This window comes from Drosophila yakuba, chromosome 3L (assembly GCF_016746365.2).
Source record: "Drosophila yakuba strain Tai18E2 chromosome 3L, Prin_Dyak_Tai18E2_2.1, whole genome shotgun sequence".
In the NCBI taxonomy this organism is placed as follows: Eukaryota; Metazoa; Arthropoda; class Insecta; order Diptera; family Drosophilidae; genus Drosophila; species Drosophila yakuba.
Genome location: NC_052529.2, coordinates 3,402,943 through 3,419,125, shown reverse-complemented (window position 1 = coordinate 3,419,125; position 16,183 = coordinate 3,402,943). Strand labels below are relative to the sequence as shown.

General features: G+C 47.8%; 2 protein-coding genes across 8 annotated transcripts in view; one reads left to right on the top strand and one right to left on the bottom strand.

Annotated features, from left to right (window-relative positions):
- LOC6532697 (talin-2) overlaps positions 1 to 14,479 on the top strand; it is a 29,775-nt gene extending 15,296 nt beyond the window's left edge. For 3 of the 7 annotated variants that reach the window (XM_015194056.3, XM_015194057.3, XM_002093403.4), the window contains 15 exons: positions 1,280 to 1,538; positions 1,605 to 2,003; positions 2,062 to 2,253; positions 2,312 to 2,390; positions 2,449 to 2,952; positions 3,017 to 3,105; positions 3,443 to 3,531; positions 3,876 to 3,992; positions 4,054 to 8,641; positions 8,708 to 8,898; positions 10,858 to 10,974; positions 11,037 to 11,552; positions 11,905 to 12,564; positions 12,782 to 13,356; positions 13,416 to 14,479. In XM_015194056.3, coding sequence (XP_015049542.1) covers positions 1,403 to 1,538; positions 1,605 to 2,003; positions 2,062 to 2,253; positions 2,312 to 2,390; positions 2,449 to 2,952; positions 3,017 to 3,105; positions 3,443 to 3,531; positions 3,876 to 3,992; positions 4,054 to 8,641; positions 8,708 to 8,898; positions 10,858 to 10,974; positions 11,037 to 11,552; positions 11,905 to 12,564; positions 12,782 to 13,356; positions 13,416 to 13,674 — 8,511 coding nt within the window. In that variant the 5' untranslated portion in view covers positions 1,280 to 1,402 and the 3' untranslated portion in view covers positions 13,675 to 14,479. Of the gene's footprint in view, positions 1 to 40; positions 167 to 1,279; positions 1,539 to 1,604; positions 2,004 to 2,061; positions 2,254 to 2,311; positions 2,391 to 2,448; positions 2,953 to 3,016; positions 3,106 to 3,442; positions 3,532 to 3,777; positions 3,804 to 3,875; positions 3,993 to 4,053; positions 8,642 to 8,707; positions 8,899 to 10,221; positions 10,634 to 10,857; positions 10,975 to 11,036; positions 11,553 to 11,904; positions 12,565 to 12,781; positions 13,357 to 13,415 lie in introns of those variants that run through there. The other 4 variants (XM_039373848.2, XM_015194055.3, XR_005561040.1 and 1 more) reach the window with 4 other exon arrangements.
- LOC6532696 (isovaleryl-CoA dehydrogenase, mitochondrial) lies at positions 14,290 to 15,933 on the bottom strand. Its single transcript, XM_002093402.4, has 3 exons — positions 15,658 to 15,933; positions 15,476 to 15,601; positions 14,290 to 15,414 (listed from the first exon to the last, which is right to left on the bottom strand). The coding sequence occupies exons 1-3, from the start codon at positions 15,870 to 15,872 to the stop codon at positions 14,493 to 14,495; spliced, it is 1,263 nt and encodes a 420-aa protein (XP_002093438.1). The 5' UTR covers positions 15,873 to 15,933; the 3' UTR covers positions 14,290 to 14,492.
- Between the last annotated feature and the right edge of the window lie 250 nt (positions 15,934 to 16,183).

Genomic DNA, 16,183 nt, shown 5'->3' with positions numbered 1-16,183 from the left:
GCTGAGCCGCAACGTTGAGTCAGCCTTTTCATCACTTTCGTGCCAGATTCCGTGGAGAGCAGACGTGCCACTCCAGTTGGATGCAGGATGCCGACAAGCGGTGCCATCCACAGTCGCCATATGGAACCGATATCCTCGTCCCGTCGTCGTTGTCCTCCTACAAAAAGTAATTGTGAAAGTTTGTGCGTGATATTGTGTGTGTCGTCTGCCGGAAATTTCAAGTGCTTCCTCTTGGTCTCTCTCTCTGTGTGTTGTGTGTGTTCTCCCACACACACACAGGGGGTAAAAAAAAAAGAAGAAAATAACAAAACATTTGTGTAAATTATTGATTTTCACATGCTAGAGAAAACAATAATGGTAGCGTTTTTTTTCCACCCGAACTCTGACACACTTAGGCAGCTTTTGTCTCTGAACGTGGGCAGGATCAAAAAGCGGGCGACAGAAAATCAATTACTCCGGCCTTTCGGGGATGGAGAATGTGGCATTTATAAGGGAACTTGGCTTAAAATCCAAAGCCTAATCATGGAGAGAACGAGGCGTAAAGAGAGAGAGTTGGAGAAGTCACCAGAGTGGGCTTACTTTGCTACCCCATAAGGATACACTACAAAGAGCCTGGGTTTTCAGTCTTTGATTTGGTCTGAACTCAAGTGTCCTGCGTTGCCCTCTTTCCTGTGTGTGCGTGTGTTTCTGTGTGTTTGTGTGTGTGTGTGTGTGAACATTTAATGCCTTTATGTGTGTGCGAGTGCTTCTGGAGAAGATTTTCATCAGCAATTTTATCGGCCGTCTGCGCTTTGGGTGGTGGCTGCCACCGCCATCGCCCCTGCCCGTTTCACCGGAAGATATCCTTGCGCTTTGGGGGTGGTTTCAGTTTTGGTTTCGGTCTCGGCCGATGGTTCCGGGTTTCGGATTTTCTGGTGTCTGTTTTCCACTTTTAGTTTGTCCTCTTAAGTGTAATTCATTAGGAAATTAGTATATTCAAATGTGGGCTAACAACACCCAATAACATTCAAGTCGAGTTGAACTTAATCATTGTCATAAACTAAACTTTCAGCTTATTCTTTTGACTCCAATTAACTTGAAAACAAATAAAATAGGGAAATTGGTTTATCTTAGCCTATTTTTCTGGGACACAGAAACAACCAATTTTTTCACACATAAAAAAGAAAAATCTATCCCCCTTATTATTGCAGTAGCGGAAGAAGATTATAGCAATATATTTATACAGTTTTATCCACCCAGTCAAATGTGCTCTTTAACTTAAATATTTCCTTTTTTGCAGTGCCCATTGCATTTTCCACTTCCTTGGAAGTTCGCCCAAGGAAACGACGACGAGGCGGAGGAGAAAGAAGTAAAAGAAAAGGAGCAGCGGAAGTCGCAGTGAAACAGCGAGGAAAACGCCACGATGTCCACACTATCGCTGCGCATCCAACTGGAGGGTGGTCGGGTGACCAAGACCATACAGTTCCAGCCCAACACCACAGTCTTCGATGCCTGCAAGGTCATTCGCGATAAGTTCGCCGAGGCAGTGCAAGGACAACGTATGTGCAGACTAATTTCACAACAAATCCTATTTTTTAATAAAATATTATCCATTTGTATTACAGCCAGCGAATATGGCCTGTTTATCTCTGACGAGCAGAACCAGCAGGGAGTTTGGTTGGAACCGGGACGCACCCTGGGATACTACATACTGCACAACCAGGACACGCTGGAGTATCGCCGCAAGACGCGAACCCTGCGTGTTCGTATGTTGGATGGCGCTGTAAAGACCATTCTGGTGGATGACTCCCAGCCAGTGTCGCAGCTCATGGTGGTCATCTGCACAAAGATCGGCATCACCAATCATGAGGAATACGGATTGGTGCGCGAGGACAATGAGGCGCAGAATGAGAATCTGCCGGACAACAAGTTCGGCACGCTAACCCTCAAGCGCAAGATTATGGAGAAGGATCGGGATGCCAAAATGGAGAGTTTGCGCAAAAAACTGAAGACGGACGATGAAAGTAAGTTACTATTTTAATCTAGAAAAAGTCTATTGCTACAATGGGGTTTTACTTTCAGTGAACTGGGTGGATGTGAGTCGCACCTTGAGGGAGCAGGGCATAGATGAGGCAGAAACTGTTTTGCTCCGTCGGCGCTTTTTCTTCTCGGACCAGAACATCGATTCTCGAGACCCTGTGCAATTGAATTTGCTGTATGTCCAAGCCAGGGATGCCATTCTGGATGGAACGCATCCAGTTACCCAAGACAAAGGTGGGTCTCTTGGTTAACGCCACCAAGGAACTGCTTTTAATAATTATCATTTCTTCAGCTTGCGAGTTTGCTGGCATCCAAGTGCATATTCAATTTGGACCGCATAATGAGGCCAAGCACAAGACCGGATTTTTAGAGTGAGTGAAAGATTTCCCCAATGTCCATTACATCATCTAAACTAAATGTTATCTTTAGCTTGAAGGACTTCCTGCCTCAGTCTTATGTGCGCACCAAGGGAATCGAGAAGAAAATCTTTTCGGAGCACCGAAAGCATGCGGATCTATCTGAAATCGACGCCAAAGTCCTGTACACTAAGACCGCCCGGGAGTTGCCCACCTACGGTGTGACCTTCTTCTTGGTCAAGGAGAAGATGAATGGCAAAAACAAGCTGGTTCCCCGTCTGCTGGGAGTGACCAAGGATTCGGTGCTGCGCCTGGACGAGCACACCAAAGAGATCTTGATCTCATGGCCCTTGACAACAGTACGACGTTGGGGCGCCTCGCCAAACACCTTCACCCTGGACTTTGGCGACTACGCCAATCAATACTACTCGGTGCAGACGACGGAGGCCGAGCAGATTGTCCAGCTTATTGCTGGCTACATCGACATTATTATTAAGAAGAAACAGACTAAGGATCATTTCGGTATTGAAGGCGATGAGGGATCCACAATGGTGGAAGAGTCAGTGGCACCATCCAAGTAAGTGAAGCGGCTTTGTGTGAGTAATACAGATTTGTAATCTTTTTTTCGATTTACATTATAGAGCCACCTTCTTGCAACACGAAACGAATAGTATGGAACAACTAAATGTGGAGAGCTTGGCTCATCCAGGCATTATGCGTCCTTATGATGGTAAGTTTTATGTAAAGCACTATCTTTAGTTAATAATTATGAGTTTGAATGTCGATGTTATATTTCACATTAGTACATTCTGAAGATGGTTTTTACAAAAACTGATCATTTTACGTAAAAGCTTATTATTAAAAGTCCAAAGATCTTTCTTACAAAACCAGAAGAGAAAAAATTTGAGAATAAACCTGTAAAATTATACTTAAGGTTCGACAGTGTGTAATATATTTTAGCTTTCTGCTTTTTGTTATTTTTAATTGCTTATCTTGTAAATGCTAATTTATATTTTTATTTCTTTTATCAATCCCCTCTGAATTCCGCCCTACGAATCGAACAATAGGCGAGCGCTCTTATATGGAGAATGAAGTGCAGACCGTGCAGTACGGTGCCTTCGTCGGCCAGGTGAACCATGCCCACCAGCCGCCCTCGGTGAGTAGTCCACACCCCCCATCCCAAAACCAACAAACATTCTTTAATAACTCCACTTACTTACACTCAGCCATTTATTTATTTATCACACGCATTTCGCTTAAGTTGCCACTGCACAAACTTGTAACACCAGCCTAACAACTAAATCTGAACCACGAGACCATAATCCCACCTCATCTAAAGCAAACTAACATGAATCATTTCTCTAATTCCTTTCTCCTGACATGCTGCAATCTCTAAATAAAGCCAGTGGTCATCCAATGTTTTACAAAGTATGCATTCAGCTGGAGAGAGTTTCTTCAAATGCAGATACTAATTTTTTCTTTTGAAATATGTTACTTCAGACTAAGGAAGTTCGCATTAGTTCTGTAAATCTGACGGAGCCACAGCGAGCTCTGCTGGGTTACATTTCCGCTGGCCAGGATGTCCTCATTCGCGCTGACGAGGAGCTGCGCACTAGGGTAAGATAATTGACATCCCTAAAGTATTTGTTATCTAATGCCCAGTTTCGTTACCTTACAGGCACCCATCCAAGAGCTGGGCAGCGACTTGCGCTCCATTGAATGGCGTGAGAACACCCTAGACACTTCCAAGCAGGCGGTTAGCAGTCATGTGGCCACTATGAGCGCTGCCACTGCCCAAATTATAACCGCCTCTCATCCGGATGAAGTGGATACGGAAGCCATATCGGCATCGGTCTCCCAGATCGCCCAAACAATTCCAGAGGTGACCAAGGAGGTGCGCCTTATTGCCGCATTAATGGAGAACGACACGAATGGTGACCAACTGCTGGAGGCCGCCCGCAACTTGTGCAGTGCCTTCAGCGATCTCCTCAAGGCAGCCGAACCCGAGAGCAAGGAGCCGCCACAGCATCTGATCAATGCAGCCAGTCGAGTGGGCGAGGCTACAACGCATGTACTCAGCACTATTGCCGAGGAAGAGGTTCCCGAGAACCGTGATCTCCACGACATGCTTCTGGCCTTGGCCAAGGCGGTGGCCAACACCACTGCTGCCCTTGTGCTGCGTGCTAAGAACATCGCCGCCAGCTGTGAGGATGAACAGGCCAGGAATCGTGTGATTGGAGCTGCCAGTCAATGTGCCCTGGCTACCAGTCAATTGGTGGCTTGTGCCAAGGTGGTGGCACCAACGCTCCACAATGCTGCCTGTCGTGAGCAGCTGGAAGCTGCTGCCCAAAATGTGGCCAGAGCCGTCAACTCTTTGTGCGAAGTGTGCAATGAAGCCAGCAATGACCCCAAGCTAAAGGCCGATCTCCTAGCAGCTGCCCGTGATGTGTCCAAGAGCCTTACTGATATGTTGGAGCACGTGAAGCTGAGCTCCAGGGAGCATGCCAATCGCACCAGCACCGAACTAAGTCCCGTGGAGAATGTGATAATCGGCACTGATATCCTGGTATCTACCCACGATCCCCAGGAGATGGTGCGCCATGCGCGTACCCTTGGTCAAACCACTGCCCAGCTTATCCAGAGCATCAAGGGCGAGGCGGATCAGCAACAGGATGCAGACATGAAGCGTCATCTGTTATCCGCCGCCAAACAGCTAGCTGATGCCACTGCCAAGTTGGTAGAGGCCGCTCGTCTCTGCTCATCCAACCCACATGATTCGGATAACCAAAACGCTTTGCGTAAGGCAGCGGAGGAACTTCGGGAGATTACCACTACTGCGGCTAACACGCCTGCGATGAAGCGTGGACTTATCCAGCGCCTGGAGTTCTGTTCGAAGCAAGCAGCCTCAGCAGCTACCCAGTGCATCTCGGCGGCCCAAAACGCTGTGCAGCACAGCCAAGACCATCAGACTAAGGAGACCCTTCTGCAGGATTGCAAGCGAGTGGCGGACACTATCCCTCGACTGGTCACCTCGTTAAAAACAACTCGTGCGCAACCCGATGATCCTAATGCCCAGCTAAATCTCATCGAGGCGGCGGAACAGTTCGTTGAACCTGCTTTGCAGGTGTCGAAATCGTCGAGAGCTCTACAGCCCACTGTCACCGATATTCCATCGGCTACCCAACTATCCAAGGGTGCCTTGCACTTGGGACAATGTGTCTCGGAGCTACATTCGGTGGCACAGCGTGCTCGTGATGCCTGTGGTGGCCAGGAACTGGAGTCAGCCCTAGAGGAGGTGCGCAAACTGCACGACGTGTTGGACGATACACGTCAGGCTGCTATCGCTGGACAGTTGCGCCCGTTGCCAGGACAAACTGTGGAGAATACAGCCGATGAGCTAAGGAAATCCGCTAAGAACGTGGGAATCGCCTTGAGCCAACTGCTCTCCTCTGTGCTGCACAATCAGCGCAGCTACGCTGGAGCTGCCGGACGGGACACTGCTCTGGCATTGGGAGATTTCACCAGGAGTGTACATGGAGTGGCGGCCACAACTCAGAATCCCGCAATCATCGACTGTGCAGATGATGTGGTTACCAGCTCGGCGCGACTCATTGAGCAGGCCCAACGCACTTTGCAGGGAGCATCCAACCCGGAAGCTTTGACCCAAGCTGGACGAGAGGTTACCGGAGCACTTTCCGCCACCGTGGACTGCATTCCCGGACAGCGGGAAGTGGATGTGGCTTTGAGGAATGTCAGCGAATTGAGTGAGATCCTATCAATGAGCGAATTCCCACCTTCAAGCCGTCCATATGCCACTCTGCAGTCGGAACTTAAGCAAGTGGCCGAGCAGTTGAGCAGCGCTGGCGGTGAGATTGTTGTGTCGTATTCTTCCCCAGCTTTGCTGGCCGAGAGTAGCCAAAACTTTGCGGCCAACTACCGGGATCTTTTGTCCGTCAGCATGGAAATGGCCGGTCAAACGCAGGAAGAGGAGGTGCGCTCCCACATGATAGACTCCCTTAGACACGTCTCCACTCAATCGTGCTCTCTGCTCTCGACGGCCAAGTCAATTGCCGCCGATCCCGGTCAGCCTAATGCCAAGAATCTGCTGCATGCCGCTGCCCGAGGTGTTACCGAGAGTATCAATCAGTTGGTTGATGCCAGCATCCAGTCCGCACCCGGACAAAAGGAGTGCGACAATGCTATGCGGAACATTGAAGCCTTGCGACTGATGTTGGACTATCCTCATGAGCCTATCAACGAGTTGGGTTACTTTGATTGCGTAGAACAGGCCACTGGAAAGTCGAGAAACCTTGGCTATGCCATTTCCGAGATGATTAACAATGCCAAGCAGTCGCAGCATGTGGAGTTCAGTCAATCGGTGAATAACGTTAACGACTCCATTCAGGGATTGATTGAGAGCTCATCGCAGGCCGCCTATCTGATTGGAGTTTCGCATCCCTCAAGTGTAGCAGGAAGACCAGGAATCATAGACCAAGCCCAGCTGACTTGGGCCTACCAGGGAATCCGTCAGCACTGCGACATTGTGAGCAGCCAGCAGTCTACCAAGCCGCAAATGATTTCTGCCCTCACGGTGATTGCCAAGCACACCAGTTACCTGTGCTCCATTTGCCGTCAGGCCTCGATGAACACATCGAACCCAGTGGCCAAGAACGAGTTTATTGTGCTTGCTAAGCAGGTGGCCACGGCCACTTCGGACTTGGTGCAGGCTATCAAGGCTATAGAGGAGCAGCCGTCCGGCGGCAGTCGAGAGCGTCTGGTTGATCCTTTACTGGAAGCTGTCAAGGCTGTACGCCAGTATGCCTCGAGTTCAGAGTTCAGCTCAGTGCCGGCCAAGATATCTGCGGAGGGCAGAAAAGCCCAGGAGCCAGTCATTCAAGCGGGTCGCGGTGTAATCGATGGTGTTGTGGAGATGGTCAAGGCTGCCAAGTCACTGGCCCTAACCCCTGATAATCCGCCAGTGTGGCAACAACTCTCGATGCACTCCACCCCGGTTTCGGAGTCGGTAAAACGATTGGTGGACAACATTCGCGACAAGGCACCTGGACAGGCACAGTGCGAGCAGGTGCTCCACACCCTGGGCACATGCACCCGGGAATTGGACAGCTGTGCCCTTGCCGTTAATGCACAGGGTCTCAGTCAGCGCCGCGATAACAACTTGCACGGATTCAGTGGCCAGACGATGAACTCTGCTTCCGAGCTTATTGATAAACTGGAACCAATTCGTGTGGCCGGCAAGAACAATGCTGAACAACTTGGTCATGCTGTGGGCGAAATATCACGTTATGTGGTGCCCATGGTTAATGGAGCAATTGGAGCCTGCACCCACATTGTGCACAGCCAACAGCAAATGTCGCTAATTCAGCAGACCCGTTCGGTGGTGGAGAGTGCCATTACTCTGGTCCAATCGGCCAAGGATTCGGCTGGCAATCCCCGTGCCACTCATGCCCATCCACGACTGGATGACGCTATCGATGGCACAAGGGAGGCCATTCAGGAGCTGCAGCAAACCGTGGAGAAGATCAACGCAGAAACGGGCATCGTGACTGGACTGATGGAGCAGGTGAACCGTTCCATCACCCGATTGACCGATAAGCGGCAGTCCCTGCTGAACGCCTCGTACTCGGATACCTTTGTTGATTACCAGACGCGAATGGTGGCGCGAGCCAAGGAAATCGCAAGTCTGGCCAATGAGATGAACGCCAAGAGCAGCGTTGAACCATCGGCTCTACCTCAACTCGCCGTGGACATGACACAAAACTATCAACAGTTGACTCAGGACTCCGTTGGAGCAAGTACCACCACTTCCTCGCCGGATGTAGCAATGCGTATACGCACCACGGTCGTTGATTTGGGCCGATCAGTGAGCTCTATGATTCAGTCGTCGGCAGGCGGAGCACGACCTAACGATGTGGGCGCCCAGAAAGAAATTGCCCGCAGCGCTCGGGAGGTGTCCGAAAAGGTGGCCCAGGTGCTGGCGGCCTTGCAGGCGGGATCGCGTGGAACTCAGGCGTGCATTAATGCTGCCCACACGGTATCCGGCATCATTGGAGACCTGGATACAACCATTATGTTCGCTACCGCGGGAACTTTGCATTCGGATGGAGATGGAAGCTTTGCCGATCACCGCGAGCACATACTGCAAACGGCAAAGGCTTTGGTGGAGGACACCAAGGTTCTGGTGACTGGAGCGGCTGGAACTCAGGATCAGCTAGCCAACGCCGCTCAGAATGCTGTCTCAACCATAAGTGAGTGCAATTTAAAGAAAATATAACGACGCCTGCTTACTAATAAACTGAATTTTGCTAATTTAGCTCAACTGGCGGAGGCAGTGAAGCGAGGAGCCTGCTCGCTGGGATCGGCGCAACCCGATTCCCAGGTCATGGTCATCAACGCCGTCAAGGATGTGGCCTCGGCACTTGGCGATTTGATAAACTGCACTAAGTTGGCCTCCGGCAAGTCCATCAACGATCCCTCCATGCAGGATCTTAAGGAGAGCGCCAGGGTAAGTCGCACCTGTCCCACTCGATTCCCCCTGTCTTTCTCTCTTACTCTCTTTCTCTTGATCTTACGTAGTTTTTTAAACTCTTGCTAATAAGCTTTCGTTGTTGTGGCTTTTAGTAGCTGTAGGGTAATTCCCTTAACTGATTGTTAACTATTCAAAACATGTATCTTTCAATTATGCAGTTAAGGGAATTATGCTGCTCTAGTTTCTTATCCTCACTCACAAAATTGTAACTGACTTTAAGTGGTTATGGTTTGTGATCCTAAACTGTATCAATTGGTTTATCATCAAATTTTGAATGGGACTTGAATGACAATAAGGAAATTAAGACTGAAGTATTGGAATACTTAATGGACGGATTCTTAAGAATGTAATTCATCTTTATTTTTGTAATCATTTATTCTTTTCCACGCAAAATATGTAACGCGCATACATAAATGTTGTTTGTGGCATATTGAAAATTCAACATGAATAAACATCAAATGGCTTTGGCACTCATCTACTCATACACTTAAAAAAAAAGGGGAATCCCAACACCCGCTCATAAATGTATCTGTGTATATTTGGAATACTTAACTGAAAGAGACCCCCTGCTGCTGTCTGATTTTTTGAATGCAAAAGATTTAAAAAGGCGTCTCTCTTGCATACTGCTCCCTTCAAAGCTTCTGCTCTGTGTTGTCGTTTCTTTAATGTTATTAATGTTATCAATGTTTAACCGAACGCACCCATGAAAAGCCCACTACTTGCATTAATTCCCTGGCGGCAACGGCATCAAACAAGAGATTTCTCGCCCGGCTACTCAACCACCCTTCTTGCCCAGCTCTAACACCGTGGTCATGCCAGTACCATCCCTTCCGGCTCTGCTGCTGCTTGCTGCGCTCTCCCAACCACCGAGGCACCCCAACCACCCACCTATCCGAACACCCACCCTCTTCCAAACGCCCAGCAACCCACCTACCCACCTACTTCCTACCACCCACCACTTCCAACGTTTGTAAAAAGAAAACCAAATGGGAAAATCCATAAATTGATGTATTTTTTCGTTTTGCTAATTCTTTGTGCCTTCGACGTATCTGCTCTTCTTTTTTTCCCACACACACAAACCGAAAAAAAACAAAAAAAAATACACTCATGAACTGTACAAAAATGCAAATCGAATTCAAACCGCTCCACGCTCCTCCTTCTCTTCATGCGCTGCGCTCGCTGTGGAAAACAATCTGCTATCAAATCGATATCAAACCAAAATCTCCATTCATCCGCATATACATATGTATGTACAAATCGAACAATATAACGAAATCGAACCAAAATAACGCCGAGCAGACGCTTCAAGATGTTTGCCAAACAGCTGCCCACAATGGCCATTCAAAAACTAACCCACAATCTCAAATGCGAAGTGGCAGCCACAACCTCCTCGGCAGCAGCAGCATCAACATCAAGGCCAACTGAAATTCTGGGACTAAATTCTACTTACTCTGCATTACATTGCACAATGAAACATAATTTCGCCACTCGAGAAATTGAATTTAATCTGATTGTAAGAGAACTTTTAAGTGCTGGGCAGAGCAATGAGAATTAAAGTCCTCTTATGCAGCAAACAATTTTTAAATTTTTATTTAAAAAACGCTTACCTGGCGCCTAGAAGTTCCCATTTATCTCTTTTGAATGTTACCAAGTCATTTTTGAAACTAATTCTTATTACTTATGCGTATAATAAAAAACAAATGGAATATTATTTTTCTACATTTTAGTTTTATATTGATTTGTAAGAGTGCCAAAGCCAATTAGAATGTTGTAGTAGCAGTAGAATATCAAATGTAGTGGTAGAGTAGTTTGTAATCGTAGTCATCCTCCTATTGATAAGCAAATCTTTTCAAACCACTTCTTTACTGACCAAACATTAACCGCCACATCTCTGCTCTGCTCCCAAAAAACTTATTTACATTCGCAAACAAATAGGTAATGGTGCTGAATGTGTCCTCACTGCTGAAGACTGTGAAGGCTGTCGAGGATGAGCACACTCGCGGTACTCGTGCCATGGAGGCCACCGTGGAAGCCATCTCACAGGAGATTCGGGTAAGTTTACAAAAACTATTTGTGAATAACTTATTTAAACAGCTTGATTTGCATTCCTTCAGGCCATGCACACTCCCCCACCAGTTGGCAACACCCAGGTGGGACCCGAGGATCTGATCCGAGTGACCATGAATGTGACGGCTGCCACTGCCAAGGCTGTTGCTGCCGGAACCTCCAATTTGCAAACTGATATTGTATCTGCAGCCAACCTGGGACGCCGTGCCATTTCTGAAATGCTAATCGTCTGCCGATCCGTGGCCTGGAACTGTGCCGAAACGGAGGAGCTAAGAACACGCACTCTGGAGGCGGGAACTGCTGTCGGAGAATCGTACCGCGATCTGCTCAGTGGTATCCTGCACAATTGCAGTGCCGACGATCGCATGCACTTGTCGCGTCGCGTTGCCAAGTGCGTCACCGATCTGGTGGCCATGGCCAGGCTGCTCAAGGGCTCCGATTGGATTGATCCCGAGGATCCCACGGTCATTGCGGAGAACGAGCTGTTGGGCGCTGCTGCCTCCATCGATGCTGCCGCCAAGAAATTGGCTTCACTGCGTCCTCGTCGTCAGGCCGATGTCAAGGTGGGTCTTTACTTTCTCTTACATATTCAAAGCTAATTTAAATGGTGAATGACAACTAACTATAGTGATATAACTGAAAACTTATCCTAGTTTATAAGCGGTGCTTGATTATCCCTAACTAGCCCTTCAAAACGAACTAATTGATGGTTCCAGTGAGATATGTTTGATATTCTTGGTTGTTTCATTCAAAAGTTCACCCAGGAATCAAACATATTATTACTGTGACCCTCGCCAATCTACTAAAACACTCAGCTCAAGATCTTGACTAAAACCCCATTGGTGATTGTTCTGTTCCTATTTGCCTTAAGTCAGCACGTAATAATATGTCATCTTTGCTTTCTCTGCCACACAGATTGAACTCGACGAAAACATGAAGTTTGACGAAATGATCTTGGAGGCCGCCAAGGGCATAATGGGAGCATCTGCTGCCTTGGTGCGTGCTGCAAACGCTGCTCAGCGTGAGCTCATCGACACGGGCAAGGTGGCTCGACGTCCGCTAACGAGCTCCGACGATGGCCAGTGGTCGGAGGGCCTCATTTCGGCCGCACGACTTGTGGCCGCCGCTACTCACAGCCTGGTGGAGGCAGCCCAAAACCTGGTGCGCGGCGTGGGCACCGAGGTGATGCTGATTTCTACAGCCAAGCAGGTTGCCGCTTCCACGGCCCAGCTGCTGATTGCCTGCAAGGTGAAGTCGAATCCAAACTCTGAGGCTGGTCGCCGTCTCCAGGCCGCTGGCAATGCTGTGATCAAGTCCACAGACAACCTGGTGCACTCTGCCCAACAGGGCCTGGAAGTGGAGGAGGAGCGCTCGCTTACGATCAACACATCGATGGTCAACGGCATGACGCAGGAAATCAACGCTCGTTCCGCCGTGCTGCGCAAGGAAAAGGAACTGGAGGAGGCCCGACAGCTTCTGAAGAATGTACGCCACGCGCAGCGCTACGCGAAGAACGCTCAGGGATTCACCACAGACGAAAGTGACACCGAGTACGCCTATAGAAGCCAGAACAATGTATGAAACACGTTTATCTTTTCTCCACATTGTTATATTTTGTATTAGTCTTTGAAAGCACGAGCAAATGAAATTGGCATTGAGATAGATGGCTAAATTGAGGCACCAGTTTGTTTCAAGTAGTCTAATTATAATTTGGTGTGGGCAGTCAATCTAACACTTAACCAATCTAACCGGCAGTATTTCTTTTCTCTCTTCTAACCTCTAACCATAACAGACTTTGGGTCGCAGCGGTTACTACGGTTCCAGCGAGCTGCCCAGTTCGCCAAGCTACTTGTCCGGTGGCCAGCAGCAGAAGCATCACTACAACTACGCCAGTCCGCAGCCGCAGCACTTCCATCACCCAGGAGCGGTGTCTCCACCGCCGTCCAACTACCCACCGATGGACGATCCCAATGGAGACTTCCCACCACCACCGCCACCACTGTCTACGACCATTTCTAACATGCAAACCGCCACATCGGGTCACAGTTTCCGCCCTAATCCCAAGCTAACAGCCAATGCCGTGCCCAGGCCCTATCCAGGCAGTCCTGGCGGCAGCAATGGCCTAAACTCTGCACCCACCACCTCAGGCACACCCACTAACACAAACTACCAGCAAAGTTATGAGTCGTCCAGCATTAAAACGCTAAACTCATCTCCACCGGCGGTGCCAAAGAAGCCCACTGCAAACCGGAATCTGGCGGCCTGTGTGCAGGATCTGCATGACAAGACATTCGGTCAGGGCGGCGTAGTACAGCTTACGGGAGGAAATGGCTATCCAGGTCAAAACTACGAGGGATACACGTCCAGGTGGGATTGAACCCTTTTCTTAATTGTTTCCTCTTGCTAATTCTGTTGGTAAATTGCAGATATGAGACGCGTAACTTCGACAAGTCAGCCAACAATACCACCAGCAGCAGCAGTGAACTTGGAGCGGTCAAGCCATTGGAGTCAAGTTTCTCGCAGATGACCCTTAACACCGATGGCGGCAAGATCAGCATTGTTGACCAGGGCTCGGAGCGACTCACCTCGATGACCCAGCGAGTGATGGAGCGCAAGTCCTTCACCACAACAACGGAATCGCGATCGGAGACCAAGACGGAAAAGCATAGTTTTCGATTGGATTGAGCGCTCCAATTGATGCAATTCTAGTTGCTTAAGTAAATGTTCTAGCTTGGTGATGAGCATGTTGATGATTGCCAAAAGTGCTTTTAACATTTACACACCCATAAACATACTAATAGAAATAATTTAATATTAATTGTAATTAGCCACTAGCGAAACTACATCTATATGCCTCTACCCATACCATATAATCAGCCTAATATTAACAACCTAATATTGCTAATCAAGTTTCTATGTTTTCGTAAATCTGTGTTCTACGTGTTTATTTGCCATTCAATTGCCAATATATATTGATACGAGATGTGCGAATCCGATTTAGGCAACCTTCTTCAAATTCAACGAAATTACAATTAACCTCTAATAAGCGTAACACAAACAAATTTGGTTCTTCACTTTGTTGTTATTTCGATGCAATTTATTACTGTGCACTAAACATGAAATATTATTTTCTAACGTAAGAAACCTCTGGTTTTTCACCAATCTATGTTCTATAGTTGTGAATTTTATTCGATGTAATCAATAATTTTTATTTCTCTTTGTATATACGTACGTGTGCGAGTCGTGTATGCAGTTGCATATTTTAATTGTGTATTTTTTGTAAATTAATAAAAAACAATATTTTAACATAATGGTTACAAAGTTTTACTTCTTTTATTAAGGCACATATAAACATTGATAAAACATACAGATTTTATAAATCTTCAAAAATAAATGCAATATTAAGTCTGTCGAGTAGTAGAGTTGGTCCACGTCATTGCCACAGTTGTCATACAATAAATGCGAAATTCTGGGTTACATTGGAAAAAGAGAAGGTATTCTCTTTACTTGTACTCCTGGTTGAGCTGGCGACCAATCAGCCAGCGTCTGATCTCGGAGGTTCCAGCACCGATCTCGTATAGCTTAGCATCTCGCAGGATGCGACCAGTGGGATTCTCGTTAATGTAGCCATTGCCACCGAGGATCTGAATGGCATCGAGAGCCACCTTGGTGGCCTTCTCGGCGGTGTAGAGAATAACGCCAGCGCAATCTTTGGGACTGCGATTGCCCGCGTCACAGGCTCTGGCCACCGTGTACAAATAGCTTCTGCACGCACTCAGTGAGGTGTACATATCCGCCATCTTTCCTTGCAGCAGCTGGAACTCTCCAATCAACTTATTCATCTGCTTACGCTGGTGAGCATAGTCGAAAGCCACGTCGCAGGCGGCCTGCATCAGACCCACGGGTCCGGCGGCCAGCACTAGTCGTTCAAAGTCCAATCCCGACATAAGCACATATACGCCCTTGTTTTCCTGGCCCAGAATGTTCTTGGCCGGCACCTTCAGATCCTGGAAGACCAGTTCACACGTGCTGCTACCTCGCATGCCCAGCTTGTCCAGCTTTTGGGCCACACTGAAGCCTTCCCAGGCGGTCTCGACAATAAAAGCGGTAATGCCATGCTTGTCCGGTACATCACTGCCGCCTGTCCTGGCATAGACTATCAAAGTATCTGCATCAGAACCATTTGTGATCCAGAACTTAGATCCGTTGAGGACATAGTAGTCTCCTTTGCGCTCGGCACGCAGCTTCATGGAGACTACATCGGATCCAGCGCCCGGTTCGGACATGGCCAGTCCGCCAACGTGCTCGCCACTGCACAGTTTGGGAAGATACTTCTCCTTCTGCTCGAGGGTGGCGTTCTTGGTCAACTGATTGATGCACAGATTGGAGTGTGCTCCGTAGGATAAGGCTACGCCCCCAGCGGCACTGGAAAAGTAAGGTTTATGAAGATCATTTTATACATATATACTATATAGATATATCTTACCGGGAGAATTCCTCCATGATGATGCAGTGGTCTAAGTAGCTGCCCCCAGTGCCACCAAAATCGGGCTCCGCAGTGATGCCCAAAAAACCGAGATCACCCAGTTTCTTCCAGAAAGGGCGCAGGTCCCTAGAAAATAATATTTATTTAAAGCTAATTGGGATATTTATGATGCATTATACTACTTGAAATTATCCAGTTTGTCGATTTCCTTGGCCAAGGGCGCCAGTTCCTTCTGAAAGAAATTGAATGCAACTTCCCGCAGCTTTTGGCGATCCTCATCGAGACCGAACATGGCATCGTTGACGGGATAATGGGCGAGGGTACGGGTCCAGGACAACGGACGATCGCCACGTTGCAGCAAGGATCTGCATGACTGGGCCACATATCTCAGAGCCATGTTGATTTTGAGGAACACTATTCTATACTATTATCTAATTGCGATCAGCTGTTGCCACTCGCTACAGCGAAATCAACGAGTGGCGCTCAAACAAGTGGGCGGGCATGTGGCCAAACCAGCGAGTTGGAACTAAACACAAAACATAACTAATTTACAAAATTAAATTAAACAATATAATAAATACTTTAAATAATAAAATAAATAAAATACTAAAATCAAAACGTAAAAGCACAAAGCTAACCAAATAAGTGTAACTTTTTTAACATTAGGTAAGATCAAATAACTTTTAGTGTTTTAAGCACTTACCAACA

Excerpts from the sequence above, each read along its gene's own strand:
- LOC6532696 (XM_002093402.4), bottom strand. The coding sequence starts at position 15,872 with ATGGCTCTGAGATATGTGGCCCAGTCATGCAGATCCTTGCTGCAACGT. Across the intron at positions 15,602-15,657 it reads GACAAACTGGATAATTTCAA|GGACCTGCGCCCTTTCTGGA; the intron begins GTAGTATAATGC and ends ATTATTTTCTAG. Across the intron at positions 15,415-15,475 it reads ATCATGGAGGAATTCTCCCG|TGCCGCTGGGGGCGTAGCCT; the intron begins GTAAGATATATC and ends TTACTTTTCCAG.